Source organism: Crocuta crocuta, unplaced genomic scaffold (genome assembly GCF_008692635.1).
Source record: "Crocuta crocuta isolate KB4526 unplaced genomic scaffold, BGI_CrCroc_1.0 scaffold255, whole genome shotgun sequence".
Classification (NCBI taxonomy): Eukaryota; Metazoa; Chordata; class Mammalia; order Carnivora; family Hyaenidae; genus Crocuta; species Crocuta crocuta.
The window spans coordinates 1,789,176-1,801,193 of record NW_027530670.1 but is presented as its reverse complement, the minus strand read 5'-3'; the positions used below and the strand labels follow the sequence as shown (position 1 = coordinate 1,801,193).

At 36.5% G+C, this 12,018-nt stretch overlaps 1 protein-coding gene across 2 annotated transcripts in view; it reads right to left on the bottom strand.

Moving 5' to 3' along the window:
* STK33 (serine/threonine kinase 33) overlaps positions 1–12,018 on the bottom strand; it is a 164,681-nt gene that overhangs the window by 29,182 nt on the left and 123,481 nt on the right. For both annotated transcript variants that reach the window (XM_077769176.1, XM_077769177.1), the window contains 2 exons: positions 8,048–8,160; positions 7,520–7,605 (listed from right to left, as the gene is read on the bottom strand). In XM_077769176.1, the coding sequence (XP_077625302.1) occupies positions 7,520–7,605; positions 8,048–8,160 (199 nt within the window). The remainder of the gene's footprint in view (positions 1–7,519; positions 7,606–8,047; positions 8,161–12,018) is intronic.

The window sequence follows — 12,018 nt, the reverse complement described above, 5'->3', positions numbered from 1 at the left end:
TTTTCTCTGACAAATTCCTATTATATGAATTTGGGCACTTTTCCTTTTAACTCCACATAACTTTCTCTCTTTCTCTCTCACTTTTTTTTTTTTTGTATTTTCAATTTGTGTATCTTCCCGATTTTCTCTGTAAAGTTCTATAATCTGATTATCTAGTTTTTGAATTCATCCTTCAGCTACACTCATTTCACTATTTATTATATAATTGTATTCTATATTTCAACTATTATACCTAAATGGTTCTACTTGGTTCCGTTTTATTATTTCATATACTTGCTTCATATTATTAACATCTTCCCTTATCTCTTTTAGTATGCTCACTTTGTTGATTTTCAAATTTTGGACTGCCTATTCTAAACTCTCCTAATTGTGCCTGAAACTTGGCCTGTGATCTCATCTTCCCTAGGGAATACTGGTCCTTGGGAGGACTGGGTATTGCTCTAAGGCCAAATCCAGGTCCTCAGCCCAGGAGCTCAAGGAAGAATAGGGGTAAGAACCCTAAGCACCAAAAACTTGCCCCCTCCAAGCTACTCCTCAGTCCAGGGCTTCATCCTTATCAACCTTCTCCAGGAGAAATGACCTTAGAAGGAGGTACTCCTAAAAGTATAACCCACCAGTCCTGGAGCTTGGAGTTCAATAGGTAAGTAGGTAATGAGTCAATGCTGAAAACCAGTCACTTCTCACCCATTTTCCATGGCTTCTCACTCAAAACAGGGATTTAGGGCTGCTTTGATTTTATTGCTTAAGACCTCTGTGAGGGGACAGGCATCACTGTTCCAAGGCAAAGGAAGAGAAGCAAAAGGGGTACTTGGGTTGTTTTTTTTTTGTTTTGTTTGTTTTGTTTGGTTTTTTTTGTCTTCCTATTTTAACTTCCTATCTTGGTTCCTGGCTGTCGCCTCACTGACCAAACACACCAGCTCAAAATGAATGCTTTATTTTCCCAAGGGTTTCTCATACCATTCCCTGTAATCCTGGTATCATGAGGTTTTTCTCTAAAGCTACTCTAAATTTAATCTTCAGAGAATATGCAGTGTTCTGTGCTAATTCAGCCTCAGGAAGGAATAGAGCCTTCTGGAAGTGGCCTCTTCCTGGGTGGTTTTTGACAATTAACTCAAACAGATTTAAAGAACTGACACTGCTATGTCAAAACTCCTTCTGGGACACCTGGTTGGCTCAGTCAGTTAAGTGTCTGACTTTGGCTCAGGTCACGATCTCACGGTTCATGAGTTTGAGCCCTGTGCTGGGATCTGTGCTGACAGCTCAGAGCCTGCAGCCTGCTTCAGACCCCTCTCTTCCTGCTCCTCCCCTGCTTGCGCTCTGTCTCTCTCTCTCTCAAAAATAAATAAACATTTTCTAAAAATCAAAAAAAGCCCTCCTTCCATTCCCATCTACTTATTTATGTAAGGTCCTTGGTACCTATATCTTTAAAAATTACAATTGGTGCTGAATGCTGTCTCCTCCTAACAGTAACTAATATTCAATCATGGATGAACAAACTATTCCGGGGGAAATGTAGCCCATCCACTACAGAGGTGCATTTCCAGTATAATTTTACTCATGATGCTTAATAATTTTAATAAATTATAATTATGTTCTCTTGATCAATTATGCATTAATAAATATAATGATAAATCATTGTTAAATAATTTTTAAATAATTAGAACCTTAAAATCACAGGAAATAAAACAAAAAATTAAATATGTATTTGAGCTTTCTTTGCAAAATGGGATAAATGATAGGATGATTAATAAAACCCTTTCAAGCAAAAATATATACAAGAATAAAATTTTGTGAAAGAAGTGGAAGGGAAATACAAATTCAAAGGAAAGAATGAATAACCTAAAGTTTCTGTTATAAAAGAGTTTGTTCATACTTTTTACAAATGGATAAGATAAATGTCCTCTACATGTAAAAAACAATATTAGTTTTATGTTTAATTATCAATATTTATAAAACATGGGAAATTATACCCTTTGAAATTAAATTTATGATGAAAAATTTTTAAGCTTGACCTAAAAATATTTTCCAAGATTCATAATTTTTCAATATTCTTTTTGGAATTACTCAAGCATAAAAGTTTGAATATATGGTTCCAAGAAATGCCTCATTCTTTTTCCGTCTATGACACCAGCAATTCTTCTAGATTTTTCTTTTTGTCTTACACCACTTTCCCAGTCACCTGAAAAAGTTTTGATTCCTTGTACTCTTTTACCTTACATCTGTACTTGAAAAATTGTGCTGATTCTCTTCCTAATGTCTGACTTTCCCCTGCCTCTCTGTTCTACTCTGCCCAAGTTCCGATCTTCATCATCTCACCCGCGTCCTATTTCAGTGCTCCAACTGCTGCTTGCCCCAAGCAAACCGCACAACACGCACTGTTGCCAGATCATTCTTCCTGAAGTTCTGTCTGTCTCACCAGGAATCCATCTACCAGTCCATTGACTGATGGAGCTGACCTGTGAGGAGTCTCAGACACTTGGCTACTTGTTCCTGACCTGCTCCAGTGCCCATCCTGTTTCCATTCAGACCCTGATCCTACGTCTATCTCCCCATCAAGACCCCGCTTCTGCCTTTTAACTCAAGTGTATTCTTAGGGTTTTTCCAGCTTCTTACTATCTCAGGCAGGACACTCCATTAGAATAGGCATTCTCCCCTCAGAATCTAGCCCACAGACCTCATCCAAGTCCACCAAAACCACCGTACAAGGGTCAGAGGGACAAAGGAGAAACTCACATAGGTTCAGCCTTCCATTAGCAACCCATTGTCAAATAAGCTGAAAATAAAGTCCTCTCAAGAGGTAGGTCAAGGTCTAGAGCAAAATAGTCCTCACCTACCTTTACAGCTTAATTTCCCCCTACTTCCCTACATGTCTTCTATGGTACTAGAAAAACAGAATTACTACTATACTTCATATTCTCTGAAATACACATTTTTTCTGTCTCTATATCATGGTAAAGTTCTTCCTACCTAGAATCCCCTTCCTCCTTACCATGACTGTAACATTAATTTCTACTTTTACCTACTCTTTCAGAGCCAGTTGACATATTACCTTCACTTTAAGTGGTTCCCATAGTCCCCTTTTAAAGGGAATAATAGCTTTCTCCTTAAAAGTATAGTACTACCACTCATTATATAGTACCACAGTACTACATAGTACATTTTATCTACCATATTATACAATATTATATAGCACTATGTTATATAGTATATAGAGGATACATGTTATTATATACTATATATAATATATACCTTATATATGTATATATACACACATACACAGTATTATATACTCATTCACTGCCTGTATTTTTGTTTTAAACCCTTTACTCAGCTGTGGGAAACCTATGGGCAGGGACCATGCCAGACTCATCCCTGTGTCCTCCACATCACATAGTGGTAATAAATAAATTTTTATTGACTTATTAAGTGTATATCAATCATTGCATATTAAATAAATCCCCAAGGTTCCTGGTTCATGAGTTTCTTTGTAACATAATTTTCATAACCTTCATTAAATAGGGCTTCAATATATTCACATACATAAGGTAATTCACAGTTTAAGAATAACTAAATATAATAAAATAAAGATAAGAGTTTTGACATATTGGGATGAAAATATACAGTAGAGAAAAAATGCCCAACAATTAGGCATCAGAAAAGTTTCACTCTCTTAGGTAGAGTATGTATGGTAATGCTAAAGGTCAAAAGCTGATGACCCAAACCTGGATAATAGCTTATAAATTAATGAACAAAGGTCTTGTTCACACACTAGAAAAAAACATTCTAAATTTAGACCTCACACTTTGATGACAAGTGCCCTTGCAAAGTGTGACCATAAAGCAAAAGTATATTGTGCTTTGTGGTAAATTACTTAAGGTGAAAGGCTACATTTTATTTATCTTTGTACCCCTATAGTGCCTGATGGATTAAAATCCAAAGATACTTGTTAAAACCAATAAAGACATTTAAATAACTGCTGTCCCATTTTAAAAAAGCCACCTTGCAAGACTGATGCACTACAACAATAATTTCATTTCAGAGACTATACATTGTTCTTTACTATCTATGACAGCAAGTTAAAACTTTTTAGCCTGGGATTCACATCCTGTCACAATTTTCTTTCCTTTTCTAAAAGTTCATTTCCCACTTCTTCCTTCAAGCATTTTATCTGACAGTCAAATTGAACTTCCTGATTATACACTCGCTTGCCTCTGTACCTCTGGTCATTTGGCAATTTCTTATGTCATTTATCATTTTGTTCCCTGTATTGTATCTTACACATAGCTTGCTTCCCTTCCCAGATTCTAAATTCCCTATATCAGATTATCTATCCTTAATTATATTTTTATANCTACACACACACACACACACACACACACACACACACACACACTTTCAGTCAAAGGAATTACTGAATGTATAAATAATACCAACGGAGCTCAAATCTGGAAGCTACTTTATGACAACCGATAGAAGAAAATGTTTCCTTAAATTATAGCTGGGTTCTTAAATATAAGTAGGCATGAAAAATACTTGGAAAACTTGTTCAACATGCAAATTCTTGGTGTTAGCTATCAGAAGGGGGCTTGAAGGAATACCAAGAGGCAACTGTAATGACCTAATGAGAAGGAATAAACTTCTGAACCACAGTTGAGAGTAAAGAGGACAGAGAGGAAGAAACAGGCACAAGGGGATCCCAGGCGCACTCCCGGCAGTGGGAGCATCATCAAACCCTTCCTTTGTAGGAAAAGCATTTCTTGGCTGGTTTTCCTCACATCTGATCTTTGACTTTTGAAATCAGGATGACAAATGTATTTATTTTAGGTTCCATTCACTTAAATGTACATAGAGAAACTATGACTATTTTTCTCAGAATACTTTACAGCTATATACCACATTTCAAAATGCACAATACATAGGATGAACCATAAAAACTTTTTATCCAATAAAGCCCTTTGAAAAAAATGTCCTTACATGTTAGATATTGCAAAAGATAAGCTCTGCTTATAAAGCAGCCAGGTACTGAGAGAAGTAACGTATTCTTTTTAGATGATTTCAAACAGAGGATATGAATTATAGGAAGACTTAAAGTAGCTAAGAAGAAAAGAGGTTTTTTTGCCTTTCAGAAGTTTATGAAATGCCCATATTCCAAACTTCATACACTGAACTCCTTAGGGTAGTCCGATATAGTACACGCTATCTGTCACTCCTCTACCCATTTGGCAAAAACTACATAGAGACAAATGTTACAGAGGCTCAAAAATGGAGACTTCTGGAAAAATGACCAAAGCCAGAAATAAAGTTGTACTAATTAGAAAACAAATAATTAAATGGCCAAACCCGAATGCTGTGTGATGCTGAAAAGAGATAGATTTCTAAGGCACACCATCTGTTTTACAGTTTTTGATTTTGCTGTGCTACAAATCTACTCAGAACAGTTTTGCCATGATCTAGCTGCTAGCTCATTTGCACAATTACTTCAGGCCAGAAAAACTTATTGCACAGAAGCATTTCAGAGATCAACACATTCATAGAAGAGGGCAGATAGAAATCAGCTTTCAGTGAAGACTAGTTTTTAAGCCCTTGAAGGAAAAAAATATTATTCAAAAACATGATTAGAAATTGCCAAAGGAAAATGAGAGAATTGAAAGGAACAGTGATATCACTGTAAATTTCTGATACATATCTAAACTGACCTGGGCCTTCAGGGTCACCACCAATCTCTCTGTTGGCCAGTCTAATGAAAACTCATCTTGCCTTGACCTCTCAGCAGCATTTACCTGGGAGCTGAGCTCTCACTTTCTCAACCTTCTCACTTAACTTCTCTGGCACCACTCTCCCGATGGTCTCCTCTTCTCACCTGCTATCCCTTCTCTTCTGAATGTTGTAGTGTCTAACAGCAGGGTGCTGGGGCCTCTTCTCCTTTCTATCTGTACCCTCTTACTAATTTATCTCTTCAGCCCGAAGACTTTACATGGCATCTATACACTCATGATTCCCAAATTTCTATCTCCAGCTCGGACTTCCCAGTTCCAGACTCACATAGCCAATGTTCTAGTTAACATTTCCACCTGGATCTAGTTAACATTTCCACAAAAATGTCCACCTTTGCACATCTGATATGGAACTCTTGTGTCATCACCCTCCCTGAAGGAAAAAAAACCCTGGCAGTCATCCTTGATTCCTCCCTTAATCTCATTCCTCATTTAATCCACACCAAGCCCTGTCAATGATACCTTAAAAACATATCACATGTATTTCTCTCCAACTCTATTGCTACTACCCTGTCCAAACCACCGTCACCTTGAGACAATACCACTGCAAGGTAAGCATATCATGTATCTCCAGTACCTAGCACAGTGTCTAGCAAATAATACATGTACAATAATTTTTTCATAGATGAATACTGCTTAGCAATATTTCCTATGTGTATTTAGAAAGCTCTAATCTCAGTTCTTAAAACATTTTCTGAAATACCTACAGGCTTATTCATTTATCAAATCATTCACTCATTCAGCAATTCTTTACTGAGTATTGTATTAGTTGGTCTTAGGCTCAACAACGTATTTTACACTGTCTTAAAGATGGCAGAAGTTTGTTTCCTGTTCTTATGAAAGCCTGGAGGTGGACAGCCAAAGGCTGGCACAGCAGCTCTGTGAGCTAAGCGCCCTGGTTCCTTGCATCTTATTGCTCTGCAGTCCTCACTTTATGGATCCCATTCTATGGTCTAATATGGCGAGTCAAACAATGATGGGGATGAGGAATGCCATGCTCTTCCTATTTAAAGACATTTCCCAATAATTTCTCCTACTTCCCCCATCATAACTAACAAAAACTAGGGATAACTAGCAAAGAAGACCAGATAGCAATGTTTCCAGCTACAAGTGAGGATCCTCATTACCAGATGAAAAAAAGAGAATAAATATTGGGAGGTAAGTAGCAGTTTCTTCCAAGGTTCCTATTATGACCAGGTAATGTTCTCAGTACAGAAATACAAAGCTGGGTAAGATATAGGGTCTATGCTGAAGGCAGTTAGTCTAATGGGGGAAAGCAATATGCAAATGAATAATTACTCAAAATTTCAGGCCAGCTAACAGCCACTGTTAGGAGATCTTGGTTTTTCTAAGTCCCCAAAGATTCCTTCTATCCAAAGAGCTGAAAGAGAAGTGAACAGGTCCAGTGCTTTACGTCACTGAACTATACAGACTGCTTCAATATTCCAGTTTTCATAATGCGCATTTCTCAGCTCTCTTCTACAGGACTTGATAAGGCATGGAACAGAGCAGACTTCATTTAAACCTCTGTAAACATATATAAACAACTGTGGTAATAGTTTTAATAATATGAAAATATCCATTTGAGAAATGTGTTAAGGCTCAATCATTTCTTTTAGCTTGTCAAAAGATGATACTAATTGACTATTTTAAAGACTATATATAAACTACAAGGCCAAATTTAAAAAAAAGCAATGATAGCATGTCAAAAAGAAAAAAAAAAAAGAAGTAATACTATCACTTACTGTTAACCACTGGTTATCTAGGAGTTCCTTAGCTGTGATTCTGTGAGCAGGGTCTACTTTCATAAGTTGTTTCAAAACACTTTTAGCTGCAAATAAGGGAAAATCCTGAAAATCTTGTCTTAGCAACAATTAATCCCATACATTTTCCAGTTTATTTAAGATTAGGTCTATATGACCTGAAGGGATGATTCCAATTTTTAAAAAAATATCATCAATATAAATGGTTAATAAATAATGTTTCAGGCCTACAGTGAGGTTTTATGGCCTGGATTAGCCGGTTTACGGTCTACAGTAAAAATGAGGTAGATGATTGGCAATTTCCTCTTCAATTTTTACTATGTATCTTCTGTTTTTGTTGGAAGTTTTGACAACATTCACAATGATGAGATCACTATTTCTATGAGTAAATACTGTTTATTTCTACAAGTAAATGTAATGATTAAACAGATTTCGAGTATTTGAATTTCTAGCCAAGTTTCTTACATTACATATATTTCCTTTAGTAAATAATAACAAATCTATACTTACCGCAATCACTTATGGAATCCCAGACTGGATCTTCAAAATGTAGTTCTCCCTTTCTTATTAGCTCAAACAGCTTCTCTTCTGAGCTTGCCAGAAAGGGTGGTTCTCCATATAATCTACAATAAAGGCAATCATTTTGTTTAGAGTTTTTAAAAATAATCAAAATGAGGTAACAAACTGAGGGCTGATGGGGGTGGGGGAGAGGGGAAGGCGGGTGATGGGCATGGAGGAGGGCACTTGTGGGGATAAGCACTGGGTGTTATATGGAAACCAACTTGACAATAAACTATTTAAAAATGAGGCTATTGAAAACTAAGTTTCAGTAGGACTTGGAAGTAGGGGTGCTTTAAACTTAAATAAAGGATAGCTATAAGTGGGCATCTCTCTAGATGTACAAACAGAAGAACAGGGTTTTTGCAGATCAGTGCTAGGCCCTTATAGACATTGAAGTCTCCAGATTAGCAAATGGCCCAAAGGTGTTCCAGATGGGGGAGAACTAAGCTTAAATAGGGCCAAAATACAGGAAGGTGTGAGATTTTAAGTGTACAAATAACAGTGGAGACACACTTCAGTGTGAGCGAGGATAACGTAATGCTTTACAGGACGTAATTCAAACTGAAAGTTGAGGAAAATATACTGAGTTATCAGAGTCCAGTGAGAGTTGTATCCATGGTAAAATATTACACAAATGTTGGTAAGAATAAACCAAGAACAACCCTGGAGTGTATCGGCCCTGAGTCAAAGTCAAAAACACATTAAAACGGACACAACTCTTCAAAACTGGAATACAAAAGGAAGATAACCTGGATGAAGAAAGTTAGATGATGATGATTTGACCCTTCAGTCTGGAATGAAAACTGAGTGTACATAGTGATCAACATCAGTAAAACCGTTGGCAGCATATATAAAGTCATTATGGGCATGTTGCATATTCTGTAATACAGGGACTCTGTGTCTTCAGAATCTTTTCAAAGGAAGTACTGTACTGTATCTTAGAAAGAGCATGGCTAGCCTATGCTTCAGTTAGTAATCCAGACCCAAACTACAAGAACTTGTGTAAAAGCTGAGTTCAGTTCTTCATAGTATATTCTCAACAAATGTTAGCCATCATCTTTTCTGTTAATCCCTACCTCTGAATACAACCCTATAGACAACAACCAGATTTTGCGAATGACAACCAGACAGAAGCTGGAACTGGACTCATCACAGAGGCAATACCATATGCCTGTCGTCAACTCTCAGGATTATATTTTTCCACTTTATTACTGAAAGAATAAAACGTCATAATTCCATTACACTCTTCAAATGTTAGTCTATTATGTCCATAAGTATAATGATCTCTAAGTTGCCCAGCAATTAGATTTTTACTTTTACTTTTAAAGTTATATTTTGGAGTTCTTTTAAAATCTTTACCATGAACATTTTTTGAATAAATCTAAATTTTCTAAATAATTCACATGATAATGAGGATGATGATGATGATTTCCTGGGGAAAAAATTGCTTTCATCCTTGTAGTTTCTCAATCTAGGCTGGAAAACAGAGCTTTTTTCATTTGCATAGCTTCTTGTTAAGAGACATTTATCAAGTTGTTCTACAATCTCTTATTTTAATACTTTTTATTTCTTCAGCTCATTGTGATCCTCCTCTCTCTGATCTTATTTGCCTCACTATTGTTTAGTTTCAAAATGCAAAAAAAAAAAAAAGCTAGATAAACGGTCTTACGGACAATTACTATCTATTATAACAAGTACAGCCCATCAAGAGTCCAGCTCATTGAGTCTGTTAACAACCAGTGATATGCACATTCACCAATTTCTTAGCTGCCCCTGCATTGCCTGACTAGCATGCCCCTATAGCTTAAGGGCCATGTTAAAAAAAAAAATCTCACTTTTTTTCTGTCCTTTGCAATTTTACTTACACAAAATGTATCTAATGGTTGGTCAATCAGCAGCATATGAAATTTTATGACAGCAATTTTCTGCACATACAGAAACGGGAATCCAAGACATGAAAAATGCCTCTTGAAGCCTTTCTATTATTTTCTGTTGCCTTCGTAGGAATCACAACAGCAGAGGATAGTACCCATGAAGAGTGTTTATGTTAATTTCACCTTGAGGAAGTACATTATCATTGTCCAATTAAGCAGAAATGAATCAGGGGTAACTGATAAACAAGAAAATAACCCCCCTGGAAAAGGTAATATGTTTGTGCCCTTGGTGAAAGAAATTATCTATGAGAACACCAGGCTCAGGCAAATTAATGAATAGGCACTGATTAGCTAAGAGTCTACTGTAAAGAAAAAAATATGTCATTATGATGATATGCAGTCACGCTCTGAAGCAGAAAAATTAAAATTATATCTTTAAGAAGGAGGAAAAACTTAAGATATGTAATACACTATCACTTTCTTTAACAACAAATTCAAACTAAGAAGGCAGCAAACACCACATGAATTGTATAATAATAGATTACATATATTGTGTTTGACTTGTCTGGAAATTCTTCTAAGTATAAAACACTAATTTAAAATAGTCATCTTTTTAATTAAAGACTAAGGCTCAGAATTTTTATGGTATGATTGTAATCAGCACAAAACAATGATCAAAAACTTTGTGAATACATTTTTACTTTATGCAATCCGAGCAGTGATGTGTGTTGACCATGTGAGTTACAGCCACAATCACATCTTCCAATTTCTACTGCCTGCGCATTCCATTTCACAGAACTGTGAAAATGTAACTACTGTGATGTCAATATTTAGAAATGATCTGGAAGAGGTAGTGCACAGTGAAATCTTCAATATGACCATAAAACTAATGTTGCATCAGCATAAAAATGTTCATACTCACCAAGAGGCAGAACAACGGCCACTAACTTTTCAGAACACCTCTTAGACAATTCGCTTTAATTCAATTTAACGAACATATATTGAGCACTGACATGCCTACCATTGTACCAGATACTAGGGATGCAAAGATGAATATCTCTTTCTTCATGGAATTTAGAGCAAGGAAAACAAAAAAAGAAAACAGAAACATACTCTGATAATTATATTTCAACAGTATAATCTTGTTTTAAAAAATGGTATGAGAACACAGGAAAGTGAACAATTCTATAAAATGTACACATGTGTAAACTTTCCTGATGAAATATTATTGTTTTTCATTCAGTGTTATTGTTTTGCATGCATTTTTGTATCTTGTCTTAACTCCTCTGTGGAGTGAGGGAATATATACATATAATGAATGCAGTAACTTTGCTGGGGTAGACAGTAGGAGTAAGAGAAACAGAAGGTGTTAACGTTTGAGCTGGAGGACCCAGGAGAAAGGTTAGTTAGAGAAATAAAAGAACATTCTAAGTAGAAGGAACTGCAAGTAGAAGGAACTGCATGAGCAAAGACCCAGAGACATGTGATACATGGTATATGAATCATAAAGAGTGGCCTGCATGGCTCCAGCATAGGGTAGGTGCGTGGGGATACACATCTAACTCAAGACTGGAAAGGCATACTGGAGCCAGGTCATGAAAGACTCACTCCCATGCCATGCTGGGATGCTCTGACATTTTTCTATAACAAGGGAGAAGTATCAGAGGGTGTGAATCAGAGAAGTAGTACCATCAGAGTTGAGATTTATTTTTTTAATATAATTTATTGTCAAATTTGCTAACATACAGTGTGTAAAGTGTGCTCTTGGTTTTGGGGGTGAATTCCCATGGTTCATCACTTACATACAACACCCAGTGTTCATCCCAACATAGTGTCCTCCTCAATGCCCATCACCCATTATCCCCTTTTCCCCACCTGCCCAACCACCTTCAGTTTGTTTTCTGTATTTAGGAGTCTCTTATGGTATGCCTCCTTCCCTCTCTGTTTGTAACTATTTTCTTCCCCTTCCCTTCCCCCATGGTCTTCTGTTAAGTTTCTCAAGATCTACATGAGTGAAACATATGATATCTGTCCTCCTCTGACTAA